The sequence below is a fragment of the Halyomorpha halys genome, unplaced genomic scaffold (assembly GCF_000696795.3).
Source record: "Halyomorpha halys isolate HHAL.00 unplaced genomic scaffold, Hhal_1.1 Scaffold459.1, whole genome shotgun sequence".
In the NCBI taxonomy this organism is placed as follows: Eukaryota; Metazoa; Arthropoda; class Insecta; order Hemiptera; family Pentatomidae; genus Halyomorpha; species Halyomorpha halys.
Window position 1 is genome coordinate 115348 of NW_027116111.1, and position 21160 is coordinate 136507.

Below are 21160 nucleotides of genomic sequence, written 5' to 3' on the forward strand. Positions count from 1 at the left end.
TGTATATATATGGTTTAAGTAAACCATTGATTTGTGAAAGAAATATTTTGTTTTTTGGGTATTATGAAAATGGGTAAACCACCTAAACATTGTTCAAATTTTTAAATAAAGTAATGAAATAAAAATTTTTATAAAAAAAAACTCCTGAAAAAATTGATGCACAAAATTGATATACACTTCAGATCTTTTTACTTGACTTATAATTAAATTATTTATATATATAACCAACTTTAATAATAATGTTCAATTAGTGTAATAAAGAAAAATGGGGTAAATAAAAAATAAAAAAAATTAAATCATTTTAAATTTCTATAAAATTGGATCAAATTTTTTTTCTCGAAATATATATATATATGCATATAAGACAGAAAAAGAAATCCAAGAAGAAATAATAAATACTTCGATAACGGTAAAGTAAAATTAGGAATAAATACAGACAAAATGAAAACTTGGTCCCCATAAGGAGCGCTGTATCATATGAAACTATTTCTTTCTTTTTTTTTTTTTTAATTTTTTAAAACAATTTATATTTTAAGAATCGTTTTTTGACTTAAATTACAAACTCATACACCTATTTCGCAATAACAATAAATGATCTGAAAATCCTTGTTCTATCAATATATAAACTGATATACAAAGTAATCCCTGGAATAGCCTTCATTTTTTTGCTTTTTTTATTTTAATATTACTTACTTATTTATATATGTATATATTTATATATAATTTAACTATTTACATGGAAATGAATTTTGGGCTTGAAGCACCAAGAAATGGTTTCGTTCACATTTGTTTCTTTCATGTATTTTTTTTTTAATAAAGAAGAAATTATTAAATATGTACAGTAGGTATGGACAAAATAATGTCGAAAATTTTCTAGGTGATAAAATTTAACAACTAAGAATGGCATTTATACCTCCAGGGAAGCTGATTCTTTATTTCTCAGTTTATTCGATATAAAAATTTGTTTCTTTAAAGGAGGCTTATGTACAATGAAATATTCAATAATAAAAATCCATAATGAACCTAATTACAAAGTATAAGTGCCATCTTCACTTTAAAGTAAAAAAAATTAAGAAACCATAGCACAGAACAGAGGATGGTAATGGATATAACTTTATATATAGATATATATATTTTTTAAGTTTAAAAACATTCGAAATAAATGTTCACTCCTATAAAAGAATTTATTTGTGTGACACTTTTAAAAATTCCTTTATTCGGATATATTTTAAAGAACTATAATATCTAACAATAGGGAATGGAATAAATTTACATATTTTGGCATATATGTAAGAAGAAATGAACATAAAATTATAATTTAGCTCTGACAATATTACAAGAGAAATTATTTTTATCTAAACATGGATGGGAAAGTGATGAATAATTTTGTATTTTATGAAAGTGCTTAAAAATGACAGATGTAACTAGCTTACATATAGATTAAGGAATTGTTAAAAAAAATTAGGTTAAGATAATGAGAATAGTACTGAGGCGAGCAGATTACTCAGCTAGGCCGTTCGAGTACTCTTCTCCAAATATTAACCAGATAAAATAATTCTACACGTTCTAAAATTGAAACAATTATAAATAATGATTAAATGAGCCTTCCCCTTGTAGATGCACATTAAAAATAATTATAATCCTTAAAAAGTTTAAAATATTAACACTCAAAGGATGTTACCAGGCCTCATAAGTTACTATAAAATTACAAAAATAACTTTTCCATCCATGTTTATAAACGACAAATCTTAAAGTTGTACATTTTCTAAATTAACCCTCATGTGAAATTCGGGTTACTTCAGAAAGAAACATTCAATACAAAGTGCCATGTTTTTAAGTAACAGATTTACTAAAATATACAACTAATAAAAAAAAGTTTTACACTCGATTGGTGACAAGTAATGTTTCAAAATAACAATACACAGATCATTCAAACTATAATAACACAAGCTTCTTAAAAGCACATAAATATATATAAATACAACTAATGTGATGTGCTGTTACATCACATAAAAAACTTAATTATGATAATAAATAAACATTAAATATGAGTATTAAAAACAATTTATTACAATAAACTAGAGTTCAACATTATAGCTTGCATAGTTTGGACAATCCATGTATTTAAATTGCCTACGCCCTAGGAATAAATGCCTCAATAAAATTGTCACCAAAATGTGTAAAACTGTAATCACAATTAACATATACACAATTTAATGTTACAGGTTCAAACATATAATTAGTATTTTTGTTTTGTAATTAATAAAGAAAACCAATTGTCAGCTTAGGTAATGTGGTTGTCTATTAAATCCTCATTGAAAACCCAGGTACTTGTGCAAGATACAACAAAATAAATTAATTACACAGTTATAAAACATTAATAAAAACTTTTTATCTTAAATTACTTGTGTCCGTTGTTTTTGTATTTTTTTTAAATTTTTAATTTGCATAAAGTTGCTCCCCCCTCCCCCCTTTCAAAATATGTTACTCTCTAGATCTGCCGGCAGCAATTTTAATTAGGCTGCGGAATAGGCCCTTTAATATTTTGTGCTAATTTTTATCCCAATTTGAAAATATATAAAATCGTTGCTATCCCCCAAGTAAAATAAATTTGACAAATGAGCTAAAAAACTTTTCCTTAAAACAGTTTCCTCTCGCTTTTAAAAATCTTATATTTTACACAGTCCGCTTTCTTCATTAAAACTATCACAATACACGGATCCCAAGGCGAATCCATGAGTTTTCCATTACATAATTAAAGTGATGTTCCATTCAGTTGAATTAAAAATGCTTTTTATAATTCACCTAAGTCTACCTGTAACACTATAAGAATAAATATACAGTAAGGAAATTTCCACATACAGTATTAATAACGTCCACTATACTAAATTTAGCCTTATGTGCTCCTCATGGCTCACATTATGGAATACTGATCTGTCTTCTCACAATCTCTTTATCAGATTAATTAAAAATAAATTAAAAAAAATTAAAAAAAAAAAAAAAAAAAAATGAAGAGAAATAAGTATTAATTAAGGTACGATCCGATTTGACCTAATTGAGTCCATTGCACATATAATCGTAGGACACTTATTTTCATTTGTACAATAAAATAAAATGATCGACAACAAGAAAGGGAACAGTAATAGTGTTTCAGAATTTGACACGATCATTCTTGTATAGTTCTCGCAATTTTTTTCTTTTTCTTTTATTAATTTTTTTTAATATTTTGTACATATATATATTATATATATATATAATACCTCATATATGTTTGTTTTTTTAAAAAAAAAAAATCTGTGATTAAATGGGCAGGAATTTTGTACAAAGAATCGAGGATGCAGTGCAAAGGCACTACTTTGCCACCCTCTCTTCGGGCCAATGCTCACTTTGTCACACGTTTTTGCACACACCATTGTTCAAAGCATTTGCACTCGCGTTTGACTGGTCGAAGAACTGGAACAAAAAAAAACAAGAACAAAATTGTTAAATCTTGAATAAAATAGAAGTTTTTTAAAAAAAAAAAAAAGCTATGGCAGCATACTAAAATGTGGATAACTTTTTATCGATTTCATATTTGTGTTTTACACTATATTTCACATTTATATTATTCAAATGCCATTAAATCATTTGAACTAGTCATTTGAGAAATATCTCACCTCCATAAGTAAACTTTTCATAATTTTAAAATTTTATTGTATATATATATGTGTTAATCAGCTACTTGTGGTATTTAATGTGGAATGGATGAAGCTTACCCTAACCAATGAATCTAGATGGAAAAATCCACCAAAAAAATAAAAAATGGAGATGTCTCTCAAATGACTCATTTGTAATTTATTTTAATATTAATTTTCAGGTTATTTTTAACTTGTCATCAATATATCTCTCTTCACTGAATAAAGCAACACAATGATCATATCTAGTAACAGTTTTCACAAATATTACATATATATACACATATCATATTTCATATCAAAACAATGTATAGAGAGAAAGTTGTAAAAAACATTAAAATAATTTTAAATATACAAGAAAGATGTATCGAGGAAACATAACTCGGTTTATGCTCTGAGGAAACGGGAAATAATGAGATCAAATGTTCCAGTTTGTTGATCCACATATATTAATTAAAAGAATATTATTGAATTCATCAAAATTTCGACCAATAACAGTTTGAAATATTACAATTGATCTAAATTTAAGAAAAAGGGGCATGGAAATTTTTTTAATATGATCTTCCATATTCGTTCCTAAGTGTATTAGGACTAGAATTGTGTTTTGACCTCCCCTCCCCTCCCCTTTTCGAGAGACCTAGGACCAACTGATCAACACTTATACCAAGATGCTTTTAAAAATATTATGAAAAAAGGGACCATAACAAGGACTCAATACATGAGTAAACTCTTTAACAATAACTTACTATCGATAAATAGAGAGGGAATGGTTTTAAAATGGAAATCAAAATTATCTACCATATAATTAGATGGGGTCTATTATAATTTGGTGTCATTCTATACCAAATGTTTTACAATTTAAGGATTTAACGACAATATTCAATGCACAATATGGTGCAAAATATACCACTAAATTGACTAAAATCTGATAAATAATGCTAAGCTATGTCATTATAAGACGTGAAGGTTGATAGCAGTTCAATTAATAAATTATGCCATAAAGCAGTGTTATATCAATAAAGTTAAAATAAGATTAAGAATTAAAACTCACGGCAGCCGGTGACTTCTTGTCCCCTGAATCCTGGGATGAGGGAGTATTTGCAGGGGCCGAACGAGGCTCTGGCGCACCAGGACCTCCCCAAGAATTGGCCTGCGCTAGAGGGGAGTCTCCGAAAGGGTGAGGGTCATGGTCGAGAGAGTTGGCTCCATCGTACTGGGTGTTTTCCAGCCTCGTGATGAGCCTCTCGTCCTCATCTCCAAACTCGCCTCCCATGAGTGATGGCTCACCGACTACCATAACATCCTATACAACAATTTCAATTGTATTAGTCATTAATGAGAACTCCAGTTGAAGAAAACTAAAAAATCACTGTTTCCTCAACAATAACATCAATGCATCACATTAATTAGTTCAAGGATTTTTAACAGATATCTATGTATGTGCATGAAAGAATTGCAAAACTGCTATGATGTATAGGAGGATACTGGTACAGATAAAAAGTTTATATTCTTTAATTAACCTTCACAACAAATATTTTAAAAAACCCATAATAAAAAAAAATAAGTTGAGAAACTTAAAACCAAGATATGCTTCTTCTATTAGCACAAGAAGAATATCCAGTAGATCGGTGGAATTTACTCATCACTTTCTTAATAATACTCTCATAATCTCTAAGATATAAATAATACTAAACTGTAACAACACTTTATCTGTAAGAGGAAACAAAGGGATAAACATTTATCATTTTACCACTTCAGTCAAAAAATACCGGGACTAACCAATAAAGAGCTCCAAAAATAAAAAAAATTAGTATGTACTATCCTTCAAAAGATACATGTCAAAAATTCTGTTCAAGCTCAGCAATAGTTCAAAATATTTGAAAAGGAACCTGCTAAGTGAAATTTCAAGAGATAGCTGACATTATAAAAACATATGGGCATAATAAAACTGTTTTCCAAATGGGTCCCACATTCACTCATAGTGGAACAAAAACAATGCTTTCAGGTCAACCTCCATCTAAGAACCATCCCCTCTCCTATGGTATTCCTCAAGGTTCCTCTCTATCTCCTACTCTGTTTGCTATTTACATGAATGACCTTTCCCTCCAGATCCATCACTTTGAATTCCACATCTTTGCAAATGATTTCTAAATATACATGTCCTTCCCGCCTTCGGAACTATTACCAGCCACAGAAAAACTTCAAGAAGACTTGGATGGGATTTGTGAATGGGCTAGAGCTAACAAATTGAAGCTGAATATGGAGAAGACAAAAGCAATCTTAATAGGCTCTTATCACCTCCTTAAAACTGTTCCTTATATTCCAACTCTGGTCCTACATGATAATCCCATTAAATTTTACCTCACCATCAAAAACCAGGAAATGACTTTTGATTAAACCCTTTCCAGGAAAAACCATGTATCCGATATTTTCCACCGTATCCTTTCCACTTTAAAATGTCTAAATTACCTCTGCCACCTATTCCCATTTGAAACTCGTAGGCTCTTAGTCACTTCTTTAATATTTCCCCACTTCAACTATTGCTATATGGGGACGTCTCTGGGGATCTCAAGGCAAAATTAAAACATTTGATAAATTCCTGTGTACGATTCAACTTCGGGATCCCAAGAGACGCCTCTGTTACCCGTTTTATGCAGAGTTGAAGTGGCTTTAGCCTTCCTACCATCGTAAGTATTTCCTGGTATCCTTCATCTTACAAGTCATCCAATCCTCCCGTCCTTCATACATCTCTGAGCTCCTTCAATTCAAAATTCTGTTCATTTCCGCAATACCCATTCCCGGTCTTCAGATTTATACACAAGGACCCACCAAACCGCTGCTTTCGATAGATTGTTCATTATATGATCCTCATCCCTATGGAACTCCATCCCTTCCAACATCTGTCGCTCCAATACCCTCCCTACCTTTCAATCCCGCCTGTTCAATAATTTCTTATCCATTCGGACCCCATAAAATTGTAAATATGTATATAAATTATAATGTCGTTCTTCATTATTTATACATCATGTTTTTTTTTTTGTATCGCCTGTTTGCAAATCTCATAAGCAATCAAAATGCACCATAAAAAGAGATCTGGCATAAATAAATTGCCTTGGACTTTTTGAGTGATGAAGTGAACAATATTACATTCCTGAGATTATGGTTATCCTAGCCATATTACATTCCTTAGATTATGGTTATCCTAGCCATATTACATTCCTTAGATTATGGTTATCCTAGCCATATTACATTTTAAACTGTCAGTGTCTTTTCCTAACAGGGTTCCAGTTTTGATTCCCAAATTTCAGATTAAGATTTTTACATTAACAGAAACACCTGCCTCCTCAGCCAAATAATTTGATATCTAAAAAGGCCCTTTTAAATCCATGTTTCTCACAAGTCCTCATGTTATAAATTCTTTTCAACAAATTTCTATTGACAATGATGTGGTTAAGAGAACATTGGAGTTTTGAACAACTGTTTTATTGATTGATTATTAATAAAATAAATATCACTTATCATGATATTTGGTGATATAAAGTGGTGGCAATAAATGCCATAAATATTGGCAGATTTGGCACAAAAATTTTAATTTTATTTTATATTTAACAAATTTGATAGCCCTACTAGCTCTGAGACAGTCTGTAGAGTGACACTGATAGAGAAAGTAATCCCAGCCTACTATTGTACTTTGTTCCTAATACATCCAATTCAAAACTTTTTTTTTTGTCAGAAGTGCAACAATTAACACAAAGCAAAGCAAAGTTCTTGTTTGGAACTATCAACAAGCACTTATCATTATAATTCTTTTGAACAAAACAAATATTCAACAGTTAATAATTTCAATAAAAAAAGTACATTTTGCATAATCCATTCTTGAAAAAACTAATTCAAAACATTTTGTTAGGAGCAGAAACAGTACCAGAGTTTTACTCCAGTGTTGTTTCTGCTGTAAATTTTGAAAAAAACAAAACAAAAAACAAAACTAGATTTATTTTTTATTAATATACTAATAATTTTTTATTAAAAAAACAAACCTTTTTTAAATATCTAATGGTATTTATATTCATATAACCTGGTACTAATAATGCGTAGTTTGATTATATAAACATATTTATTTTTGAATTGTTATCTAGGAAAAGTTTAGTTTTTTTTTCTTATAAACTTTCTATTTTGCAAAAGATGTATATGAAACAGCATCGCTGGCCATCAAGATGTAAGGCACGAAACCAAACCCCTTATTTACAAATCGGTACATATCTCTACTGTTATCTATGGAAGTGAGAGCTGGATCATGCTTGACAAGCAGAATCACAGAAACTGAAAAGTCCTGAACTAAAATGGCTTAAGTGGTTTGGTCAAGTCAGGTCTGGCCACCCGAAAAGGCGATGAAAGCTCTGGCAAGAGGCCACATGGAAGGCCTAAAATTTTATGTAAAGAATACATTTATAGGATTGGAGGAAAAACACTCCAACAACTGAAGCGACTTGGCAGCTTTGGATCGAGGTCCCTCCATGCTAGAATATGGCAAAAGGAGGAAGATAGAAAAGAGAAGAAAAAGTTATGGATGTAGCATGATGTTATAAAGGATTAAGCCTTCCTAAATTCCTAATAATTTCATGATATAAGGATAATACTACATATCTATTATATATATAAAATAACACCATCATATATTTTATTATAATTATTTTGAAGAAGAAAACTATAATATTTGGTCCAATAGTATGTATAATTTCTAGAAGACACTTTTATAACTAATTTATTTTCACAGTTAATTTAGAATACAGATAAGTTTTAATTTATGTTTGTTTTTGTTTTGTTTTTTTTATAAGAATTTTATAACTTTTTGACACCCACTTAAAAAAAAACTTAAGAACTACTCTCTATAGAGGAATATATGACAACCTAAGAGGGATACTTTAAGAATATTGACAAGCAATGTCAAAGAGATAAGAGTAGACATTTTGAATAATAATGAAAAGACAGTGACCATTTTTTGAAGATTATTGAAACAATTTAATTATTTTATGGAATTTAATTCAACCCACAGTTTGACAGGTGTGTCCGAGGAAACCATTGCGATATTTATTTTCTTACATTTTGGTGTCATGAACCCATTTATTTTTTTAATTTTTGATTATGGTTGTAAAATCCATTAGTGAATGAATAAATCAATATGTGCAAACATATTGAAAGTATGATCTGAAATAAAAATTGGCAAATAATGTTACTGGGTCCGATAGGCCCAGGCTTGTCTTGTTTGACAAGACTTGTTTTGAGTTAAAAAGTTCCACACCAAGGGGAAAATATCAATATTACTTTAAATTTACAATGTTATAATAAAGAATAATATAAAGAAATCACAATAACAATATTTCGAATAGTAAAAATCGGATTAAAATTTTGAAGGTATTATAAATAAATACATCACAATAAGTTTGAACAGCAAACACATAAATATAATAATTACTGTCAAGCACTAATTCACTCCACTTGAAAATAATACACAATTTATTTTACAATGTTTACTTTAATGAAGTTCAAAAAGATAAAATTGATGGTTTTATTTACTAGCATATCTCAAAGCTGTAAATGTACTGACACCTCTCAACTAAAAATCATCATTGTTATCATTAAAAATTATCTATTTATTTTAAAGTTAAAATATTTATTAAAAAATTACTATTATTATTTGGTAACAATTACCTGAGATGCTAAGGAGAAGTTGGGACCTGGAGACCTCTTTTTGTTAGGGGCTGGAGGGGCATTGTTTGCTGCCCCTCCGCTTTGGGAACCTTTCCGTTTCCGCCTTTTGTTGGCTGGCCTTTGCGACTCTAAAAATCACAATTATTACATCAAAATAACTATTTAAATAGATTTATTCTCAATCAAATTATTTTAGAATGGAAAAGAATAAAAAATAAATTAGAAAATAAAATAAATTTTATTATTAATTCATTTCGACTATAGTAATACCTCTGATAATAAAATTTATCAACTAATTAAGGTTAAATTCGATAAAATAATGTGTCTTGTAGTTGGAATCAGGCAGATAAGTTAAAAACTTTCCTGACGGGTGAAACATTCTTGAGCTCCAAGAGATATCAATATATCTATGTTTACATAGATATTCCTCATATTTGGCTTATACTAGTCTTGAAAACCAACAAGTAATCGATGAGATCACTGCACTATAACAGACAATCAGTCGATAATGCTATAAAGGCTTGTCTAAATTAAGCAGCTTATCTCCAAGCGATACAAATATATGATTAGATGTTTAGGTTATAAACATGGGCTTGGCATTATTTGGTTTTACATTAAATAATTATCTTTTCCATTGATTTTTAAATTCTATACTCAAAATTTCTTTATAAAGAATCATCAACTTTCTTTTATTAATAATAAAGTTATTAATTAATTTTTTATGTATGTTTTAAATACAACTGAATATAATTAATAGAATCAAACTATGCAGAAAACATATTTAATTAAAAATAAAATGTGTGCAATCATCTCGCAACGAGATCACATGTCAGAACTTCAGCTAGTTCATTACTTCTGCAATTCTTTAAAAGCACATCGCTGTTGAGTACAATGCTGCATTATCGCCTCAGGGACCCCTGCATTCACCTTGAGGAGGTATTTACTCACATCTTCAGCTGCAGTTTCCAACTTTCATAGTTTGAACCATATGCAGATTACATTTTATTATTTCATCTGAATGTTTTCTGTGTCAATTGTTCTTTGAAAATCATGTAATATACATTATCATAACTTTATTAATTTTCTGTAATGATTCTAGTTTTACCACTAAAGTTCCTATTTATTTTTCTAAGGTTATGATGTAGTTTTCTGATGTTAAGTCCTTTAGGTTATGATATTTTGACCTTTATAGCAATTTTATTCTTTCCTTTTGGTTTATTAAATAAATATAATTCAATTATTTTATGTTTTTTTTCGCTAAATAAACCTTAAATGTGGCGAAGGACATATCTCTTGTTTTACAGATGTTCCTGAAGGTAAACCCTCAATTGTAAGAAACTTATGGCACCCAAAGTCATCTTGTATTACAAATAAATGGATTTTTGAAACATGTAAGGATATGTTTGGAGTGGTAAGTGAACGTTACATGATGCATGCACTGCACCAGATTTTTTATATTTCAAATGTTTTGTTTTTTAAATACCTTAATATGTATTGAACCTGTTTTCTTATATTCAATTAACTCATTCATTACATTTATTAAAAAAATTGGGGAATTGAAGGGGAAGATTCCTACTATTCCTTGATCCACATATTTCCTTACAATTTCTGTTATGTAATTTTAAATTCACAAGGCCTACCTTTTGCATACATACAGTACCATAATGTAATCTAGTGGCTATATTTTTTAAGTACCGTTTATTTGAGACAGGAGGTTCAAAATGTGAACTTAAAATTTCAGCTACAGCTAAAGCAAAGAAAAGTTAAAATATAAGATCTTAGGTAAAAGTGAAAAGTACAAAAATTATTCACAATAAAGTGTCCTCAAACATTTAAATTAACGCCGATAAGAAATAGAAATGTAATAAATAAGATAATAAAATAAATAAAAAGGTTAAGCCAGAGAAGGAGTTGAGTGAATATATTACTATGATTACATTCACACTGAAGTCATTTTCTAACAATGAATGAATAAACTTTTCAAATTCCCTTTAATAAGAAAATTAGTGGTAAGAATCCTGAATGTTTTAGGAACAGCAATATTTTTATTAAAAATGCAAATCATATAATGTTTGAATTAGTAAACGAATCAATATATAATGGGTATAATAAAAACACTAACCAGGTGGTGCAACCATTCGCTGCCATTTCTGGAAAAGGGTGGTCTTGAGACAATCCCTCGGCGAAAGTGCGTAAGCTTTATGCCTCGACATCAATTCTTGCATTGGTTCCAATATCACACACAGCTGGAAAGAAACACAAGTGTATTTATTAGTAATAAATAAAAAGATTTAAAAAAATTCAATAGGACTTTTACATTGATACAATACTCATAGCAATTATTCAAATCTTTTAAACTTTTTATCTATTAAAAAAGTATGATGATAGTAAGCCTTTTCAGGTATTGTCAGAGACTTTTGGGAGTATTGTTATTTTTCTGACCTCCAAATCTCCTCTAGTGTTCTTAACTCAGAAATTTATAACTGATAGTAAATTTCCAACAACCACAAACAATTTACAACTGTTTTTGACAATAAGCATGCAGACGGTGTAGAAATTCAAACAAAAATAAAGTACAAAATCTTTTTAGAATTCACTATAAGAATCAAAGGAGGCTATGATTACACCACAATGTTCCATTTCAAGTCTTTTTTTCAACAATATTTGACTATAATACTATTGAAGTGGACTATTGTGTGAAACCTATTTACTGTACCAAAAAAATATAAGAACATTAATTGTAAGTAATTTCCACATATTTCTGGTTATCACATATTAAATAATTTCATTAAAACCAAAGCACTTATACCTACATATGTTCATTAAATTAAAAAATCTAAGATAATTAAAAAAATTGACTATGAATTCCCTACCATACAAAATTTGCAATTAGTTAACATCCTGTATACTTTTCTGAAGTAATATAACCATAAATAGTAAAAGATTAATGATACAATTTCTAGCCTTTAGCTATATCATTACTGATGCATTACTATTGACTAAAATCTATTTCAATCTAAAAAAAAAAATTGAAATTTTATTTCTCATATATTTATAAATCATGACTTTAATTCCAATACCTTATGACAACATTTATCATCTAAACCAGAGGTTCCAAATCTTTTTTGGTTTGCGGCTCCCTAAATTTTTTCCGTGGCACACTTAATACATAAGATTTATTTCTAAATTTTTGACATTCTTGAAATATTGGAAAACTTTCCTTTTTAAAAGCAATTACCCATTACAACAGCGAAAAATTAAAAATAGATACTATTTTCGTACTATTCAGTGACTAAAGCATGGGTGGGGGAAGCCGTGCTTATACACTAGTCGTTTCAAAAGATGCGGATTGGAATGAAAACAATGAAAGACTGGAAAGTTCTTAAATTCTTGGAATTTTGTCAGCATACAGGATTGTTAACGCAAATATTTGAGATTTGAAATTTCAAAAACTTGTTGAATTGTATAATTGAATATTTCGTGGCACCCTTATGATGACACCATGGTGTGCACTTTGGGAATCATTGGTCTAAAGTTAAGTTTTGGACTTTTTCTTTATTTTGGATGAAATAAATGATAATTGATTAAAAAAAAAAAAATTGGTATGGTTTTATTTCTATCGATTAATTTTAAAACACTAAAATTCATAGGAGGACAGTCTAATTTAGGTATTGCTATTCTTTTTTTATTTTATTGACATGAAATGAAATCAGCATACATTTTTGAACTAGGTTTGTTTTATAGGATAAAAACAAAAAGAACAATATTTTCAGTGAACTAAAAAGTAAGATGAAAAGTAATTAAAACCGACTAGTGAACTTGCCTTGTTACGCAATTCTAACCAGTTTCCTTGGATCTCTAAAAATTCAAAAAAAGCTGGAATAGAATGGATTAAGGATCAAAACGGTACTTTTAACTATTTCAATGCACCTTTTTGGTTCTTCAAACTATCATAAGCTAATAAATGCATCCAACTTCAATTTTCACTCAGAACTTTACTTGAGATGAACAATGTAATTGGGAGGTTATTTGAGATAAACAATTAATGTGCAAAATTCATAATAGATTTAACAAAGCAGGCCAACAATTATATGTATTAGAAACCAGGCTAACCATGGTAATAGCAAGAGAAAATTGCTAAAATTAATTATAAAATTTTGTACAAGTTAGTTTGCTTAATGATTTCAAACATACTAAATAAAACCTCAAGTTATTCAGGTCTAAACTAAGGAAAGTGTATTTACTTAAAAATATGGAATCACAAAAAGAAGTCATTAGAACTGACGTCATTAGAAGTGATAATTTTTTAGGTTTGGTTTAGTTCAGTTGAGGGAATCAACTACAAGTAAAAATATAGATACAATACGATTTTCAGTTAGCTTTCCCCAAGGTAAGAAGTCAGCAATCATTCTGAATCCCATCGTAAGATATGAAAATAATGACCTCCACCAGGCAAATAAAGTGGAAATGAAAAAGAAGAAAATTTATGATAAATGAATCCCTTTGCATAAGATAATAAATGCATCAGAATGGAAAAGTTCCGTGAGGGCTTTGGGAAAAGAGACTTCAACACGAGAGGCCTCTGGTTCAAATCTCGCAGAACAAGGAGTTTCATGTAGGTACTCAGGGTCGATATCCAGGATGTAGCAAAGATGGTGGAAACAGTTAGGATAGGGGTCATTCAGAGGAAGGAGGACATGCACACATTGCATATTTTATGTATTCTTTTATTATTTTTTTGTATATATTTATCACTGCTTTTATCAATTATTTTTATCTAAATGAGGAGAAGATGGTTGGGGGTGCGGTCAATGAAACACAAATAAGTATGACTAACTTATTTTAATGTGCCCAGGTTAGGTTTAGGCACATTAAAATAAGTTAGTCATACTTATTTGTGTTTCATTGACCGCACCCCCAACCATCTTCTCCTCATTTATCATCCACGGTCAACTATCTCTCATAATTATTTTTATCTAATATATCTATTACTTGTTTACATTGTTATTTATTCAAAATTTTTATTATTTATATTTTATAATTTAATTATATTCAATGTATGTTAAAGAGTTCAATGTTGTTTGGTTAAGTGAGTAAATTTGAAGAAAAAAAAGAAGAAGGATAAAAAGAAAAAAAGATAAATAAAAAAGTATAGAAAGAGAATAAATAAAAGAACAAAAATTATTAAAAAAAATCTTATATTACTATTGTATTGGGTTGTAAAATAAGTTTGTAGCGTTTTTTACTGCCGATTTAAATAAAAACCTCAGATTCTTGTAAATATTTTAATCAATTATATTAGACCCATTTTGATCTATTACATGTTGCCATCTTTCAGGTAATTTTTTAATTCTATTCTCCCAGAACTTCTCAGATTTTTGCAAAATGAATTCCTCTATGTGCGTTATGCAGTCCTTGCGCGAATTAAAGTGTTTCCCGTTAAGAGAGTTTCGAAGGGCCCAAAATAGGTGAAAATCTGTTGAGGCAAGGCCTGGTGAATAGGGTGGGTGAGGGGATCACATTCCAGCCAAACTCCAATAATTTCTGACCGGTCTGCAAAGACACGTGAGGACAGGCGTTATATCGTGATGGAAAACTAACCCTTTGGGATTATGAGACACTTGCATGAGGTAAAAGCATTTCTGCGATATCCCGCGTCGTAGAGTGAGGGTTGTCTGTGACAAATCCTTGAATTTGGTCATCATCAACAGTTGAAGGACGACTCAAGCGCTTTGCGTCTTCCAAGTCAAAATTTCCAGTTCTAAACCTAGCAAACCACTTATGGACGGTTCTTTCTCCTACGGCATCATTGATATTCACACTGCAAATTTTGCTAACCGTCTGTGCAGCAGATTTTCCTTTTCGGAAATAAAAAAATCATTAAATGACGAAAATGAATTTTTATCTCTTCCATTTTGAGCAAGCAAAATACCACTTAAAGATAAGGAATCTCGGTTGAAATTGATGCATAAAAGCACAGAGAGGATTAAATTGAAATATTGAAAAACACTACGAACTTATTTTACAACCCAATATATTATTTACTCAACTATGCATATATTTTATATGATTAAAAAAAATTGTCAGACTTCATTTAAGTATGCTGTGCATTTAGCAACCGAATACAGTTGCCCAGCACAACTTTTTTTGAATAAAGTTTTTCTCTCAGGGTCCATTCTAAACCAACATTGTATCCATGACAATTTAGTTATGATTTAATTTACTAAAAACTAATATTTGCACATATCTGATAATATAGCACTTACCCTGAGGTAGTTGAGGGTAGAGTTGGTGATTCCTTGCCGAGTGATGTTCTTCGACAGCTGGTCAATGACTGCAGGGTCCTGGCCCTGGGAGTGCAATGACAGGACAGAGCGTGGCACCAGCTCTCGATGGCTTCGTACCGCTAAATGCCATGACTTTATCCTCATCAGGTCATCAAATGTGAATTCTAAGATCAGTCTACCTTCCGTGCAAACCTGACAGTACGACTCAGGTTCCACACTGCCCCTGTCGCCACTCCACTGCAAGTTTTAATAAATGTTAAATGTTATAATTCTAAGAACAATACAAACAAGGGTATAATAAAATAATGCTAGTATTACAATAACAAACAAGGGTAAGTAAAATAATGTTTGATAAAATGGTTAAGTATAGTAATTATGACCATTCTGAATTTAATTAAAGTATTTTTATTAATTAGTTATCAGCTTACTCATCTCAATATTTCTTTACTCTTAAAAAATAAATAATACAATTAGGAGGTTCTCCCTGAGCTTACAAAATGTAGAAAACACACTTTTAATTTGGTTTAAATAATAATATGTCGTCATATTTTATAAGCATAATTTACAACAAAAATTACTTTAACAAATATCATCATTTAATTTTAAAGATTTGAAGAATATTACAAAATATGTTGTACTGGCCTTTTTTTTTTCTTTACCAAAAAACTTATAATGATTTGAATAATAAATCAGAAAAAGTGATGAATATGTCCAATTGACCATATTCTTAATAGACTAAAAATTAGGAGAGGAATGAAAAGACAAAAAGAGGATACATATTTAAGCAAAACTTCTCTTCTATATTAGGAAAAACTTAGTTGGAAGTTCTGAAGAACTGATATACCTCCCATTAAAAAAAAAAACATGTTCTTTTACAACCCATGAAAAGTAGGGGCTCCAGTACTTCCTAAGAAAGTACTGTTTCTTGAACAACAGTTATGCAAGGAGGTGATTAGTTCATGATCATGCTAGGCTTACAGGTGTTACTCCCAAATTGATTTATTGAGACTGGGTGTGCCTCAGGAGGGTTTCCGAACCATAAGTGTTAACTCACAGTTACACTAATAGGATAAATAATAACAGAGCCCAGGAGTTAGTAACAGTGCCTTACTTACTGAGATACCCTGCTCTAAGCTTTCCTTAACCAGTTGAATTTTAGCTTAACAGCCAAAAAATTTTACAAACCAAAGAAATTTGTACCGCTGGTGATGGGTTATTAACTATAATTTTCACTAGTTGCCGCTGGAAGGGATATGTTTCCCTACATCTATGATTTCGGATAGTTACCACTACTGCGGACCTTCTAGGAAACAATTACTAAATGACCTGAGAGGGAATTCAGAATTCTAACCCACAGTAATGCAGACCATTCCCAGAATGTGTTTGGTCACCATGGACCTGTAAACCTAATGGGATTAACATGGCACTTCTTTATTTTAAGTGTATGAAAATTTGCTTAGTAACACTTGACAAATTTATAACACAAAAAAATTATAAATACCTCAATTTAAACAAATTTAAAGTTTGACTAGATTACATCTAGGAATCGTATATAAGTACAGACTAACAAGGAATAAAATTTTTGACAAAATCCTAAATGTCTGAGGCTGGTCAAATTCTTGATCTAAGCCATTCAATGGAAGGAATCAGTAGCTGAAATTAGTGAAGTATCATGTTTAAAATTTGTTTTTAATATATTTCTTCCATAACATGATGAATCTAATCCTCAGTGATTAAAGAAGAATGGATTGCTAGTGTTTCAAGGTAAAGATAACCCCATGAAAACTTAATTTGTAAGAGCATTAATCTTCCAAAATTTGTATCATACCATCTTCATCCTCGCATGCATTTAATTACAAAATATAGAATCGGAGATGAAGCCCTGGCAAATATTTAGCAAAAATTGAAGAAGCCTTTTAATACAGTTACATATAAAGTAAAATAGACACTAATGGGTGTAATTGTGATAATTTGTATAATGGTTTAAACATACCTTAGTGAACATGGGCTTTCCATGGTGCGTGACCATAGTACACTGATCACAATCAAGAGTAATACTAGTATTATGGAATGATTCCTTAGGGTGTTTAAGATTGTAATAAAGCTCGGTAACGCCTCCTTCAAATATACTCCTAAAGTACCTGGGGATTAACGTCCTCCCAATTGCTGAAACATATTAATTGTTAATTAGATATGGAAATCAATAACCCAATAATAGTAAAAAATTAAACAATATAAAAACTACAGATAAGATTCACCATTTGAGTCGAGACTTTTCAGTATAGGAAAACTATGAATATTGAGTACTGCATTTTTTTGGGATATTGTGTTTCCCTAGCAACACAAAGCATTTACTAGGACTATAAGCATGTTACGTATTTTGAAAAGTTTATTACTTTTTTTTTTAACTACAATTAATTTAATGTGTAACTTTGTGATAATACTCATCTCTGGCTTAGACATTTGTCTGCAAAAACAGTTTGTGTTTCTAAAGTATTAGTCAAGGTGAGGATAACTTTTGAACAATAAACTCATTGCCTTGTTTAACAGAAATGAACAAAATTTGTTTTAAAATGTCAACTAATTTAATCATGAATCCTGAACCAATTTTGGCAATTCAACAACCAAGCACGTTATGATTCAACTACGGTAAATCTTGGGATCTGAGTTAGTATTACAGTTATGGGAGAGAGGGGTAGGTCAAGATATAGCAATTGTGTAATATTAGCTGAGTAGATTAAGGTGGGGATCAGGAGATCCCTTCTGGGCACACTCAGCCTCTAAAAAATGGATACCCTTTAATTGGGGAAAACCTAGAGGCTGGGCTTGATTCTAACCAAACCAACTTCATGCACTACCATCATTAGATATTCATTCATAATGATGAATTCTTTAACAATGATTTCAAGCAAAAAAGAGTAATAATATAAATTTCTTTTAAAATTCACTATCTCAAAGGGGTGTATTTCTGAATAATGTTAATATGGGATGTTTTGAGCCTGCTTCAAATTAACAAAAGAGAATATGGAGAATAATCAATCCTTTGGTGTGCAAAAACTGATGATTACTTTAGTAACTTATCTATAAAAAGTGGAAAGTAGTTACCAACCAGAAAGTAATTATGAAATGATAAGATGCTGGATCCATGAAGAAGCTAAAGCTCATGAAATAATACTGCAATTCAAGGTTGAGCTACTGAGGCAGCGAACCAAATTTCAGGGGAAAAGAAATGGACAATTTTTATTCAGAGTCCTGAATAAGGAGTATGATTTCCTCATTGTTATGGCTAAAGGATTCACACTATACCATTTGAGATTTTTTAGCATGTTATGAGAATTATCACTAGTTACTTGTAGTTTACAAATGTTCAGATGAGAGTGATCACCAGTCACTTGCAGTTTACTAATGTCTAGAGTTACTAGAGCCAAATTCTAAATATAAATTAATTCAAGAGTAGAAGGTAACATGACTATACTGCTTTGATTTAAATATAATAAATTAATTAAATAAGTATAAATAAATTATTAAAAAAAGTCAGATTTAGATGACTTTTACTCGCTATCTCCACTAATCGTGCAATTGACTCAGAAAAAAAATAAGTTCACTATTAAAACTAATTTTAACATTGTGTAGAAGAAATATAAAACCACTATTTCTTGAAAAAAAAAAAAAAAAAAAATGGATTTTGCTATCAAAATTATAAACAAATTTCCCTTCCTAACTATTTATCAGAGTATCTTAAAATTTTAGAACTATTTTTAAAATAATAAGTATTTGAATAAATGTAAAAAGTAATCGATATAATGGCAATTTAAGTAATACTAACTATATCTCTTTGGTCCATCCTCTAAGCAGAAGGTGAGCGTCAACGTGGCATCATCTTCAAAGAACTCTGTTGCAAAAGCATCCCACCAAAGGTTATCACTTTCCTACAAACATTAAAATTCAGCATTAGCAAATATGTCAACATTATAAGATAATTAAGATAAAAAGAACAGTCAAAACTTCATTATAAAATTAGAATTAACTATAAAGCAAATGTAATATTATATTTTAATGGCATATATTCAATATTACATTAAGTAAATGGCCACTGTTAAAGAAAACAATCAACAAGTTTTCAGTCTATATTATATAATTAATACAATAAATTTATTGAAAACCTGTATATTCTATCAAAAAATAAGATGTAAAATAAGATATTTTCAATTAATAATAGTAAATATTTAAAAACTCTTTATAGTTATCAATTGTTTTCCATCTATCCAGCCAAACCATCATTTAAGTTTATTTACATTCATACCAAAATCTAATAATCCATAATTTTAACTTAAATACACATAAGTATAATTTTGTTAATAACTACAAAAAAAAAAAATTAATAGAAAATCAACATTTTTTTATGCCAAACTTCAAGTGAAACAAAGGTCAGATGACTTTTAAAGTAAAAATTCTAATTTTTTAATCTTAAAATAAATGTAGTTATTCGCTGTTCATATTTAAAAATATTTGTGATCATTTATTTCTTATTCTTTGTATGTTTATGAACATAAAAAAACAAAAATAAGTTAAAAGTTATACAAATTGCTGGTAATGCCCACATATTTGAGCAATTTTAATAAAGAGTATTGTAAAAAAATGGTTGATGTTTCTATTAATTAACTTTGAAACTCAGGAACAGCATATTTTGGTTTAACTGAACCACTAACATTTATAAAAATGTTTATCCTAAATCGATATCACTTATTTTATAACATATTCATTAACTACTGAAAATAAAAATAGCGACCTTAATTACAAAACTCTTGAATACATTTTTTCTAAAGCAAAGTTTTGAATGTATCTTGAAGTTAGATGCTTTTATTATAGCTACTATTATACCTACAAGAACCAATAAAATTGTTGAAAACTCAGCACTATTTTAGTTTGTAAAACTACTAATTGATAATAAATCGATCTAACTTCATTCAAAACTTATTATTGATAAAAATGCAGTCTAGGGAATTTAAGAATTAGGGCTATGAAAAATTGAAATATCAACTAACCAGAATTTTAATAACTAATCCTTCAGCATCAGATTAAAACAAAAATTTGATTTTTTATCAAAATTTAAAAATCTTAAATAAGGGATTTCAAATCAAATTTTTGGTTGTTTTCAATAATGCTTAAATAAGATTAATGAATTTATGTTAAATGCTTGATATCACAACACAACTGATATAAAAAATCAATATTGTGTAAAAAATTATGGCAAAATAAAAATTACTAATATCATAATAATTAAATGAAATAAAAAAGATGATTACATCAGCAAACAACAAAAGGTATTTGAGATTTTAAATAACTTTATTCTGTAACAATCAAATTAAATGTTCCGATATTTTCCAGATATCTTGGCTTCCTTCTTGGTTCCATCCCTTCTCCCGTTTTATATAATTGTAAACCAAACAAAAATAGATGTTAACTACCACACACGTTTCTAGCTAGAAT

The 21160-nt window shown here is 29.5% G+C and overlaps 1 protein-coding gene across 2 annotated transcripts in view; it reads right to left on the bottom strand.

Annotated features, from left to right (window-relative positions):
- Positions 1 to 761: 761 nt before the first annotated feature.
- Positions 762 to 21160, bottom strand: part of Chi (LIM domain-binding protein 2 Chi) — a 222682-nt gene continuing 202283 nt past the window's right edge. For both annotated transcript variants that reach the window (XM_014424250.3, XM_014424251.3), the window contains exons 4-10: positions 19497 to 19599; positions 17664 to 17836; positions 15650 to 15907; positions 11506 to 11629; positions 9384 to 9511; positions 4726 to 4977; positions 762 to 3453 (exon numbers count right to left, since the gene is read on the bottom strand). In XM_014424250.3, coding sequence (XP_014279736.1) covers positions 3391 to 3453; positions 4726 to 4977; positions 9384 to 9511; positions 11506 to 11629; positions 15650 to 15907; positions 17664 to 17836; positions 19497 to 19599 — 1101 coding nt within the window. In that variant the 3' untranslated portion in view covers positions 762 to 3390. The remainder of the gene's footprint in view (positions 3454 to 4725; positions 4978 to 9383; positions 9512 to 11505; positions 11630 to 15649; positions 15908 to 17663; positions 17837 to 19496; positions 19600 to 21160) is intronic.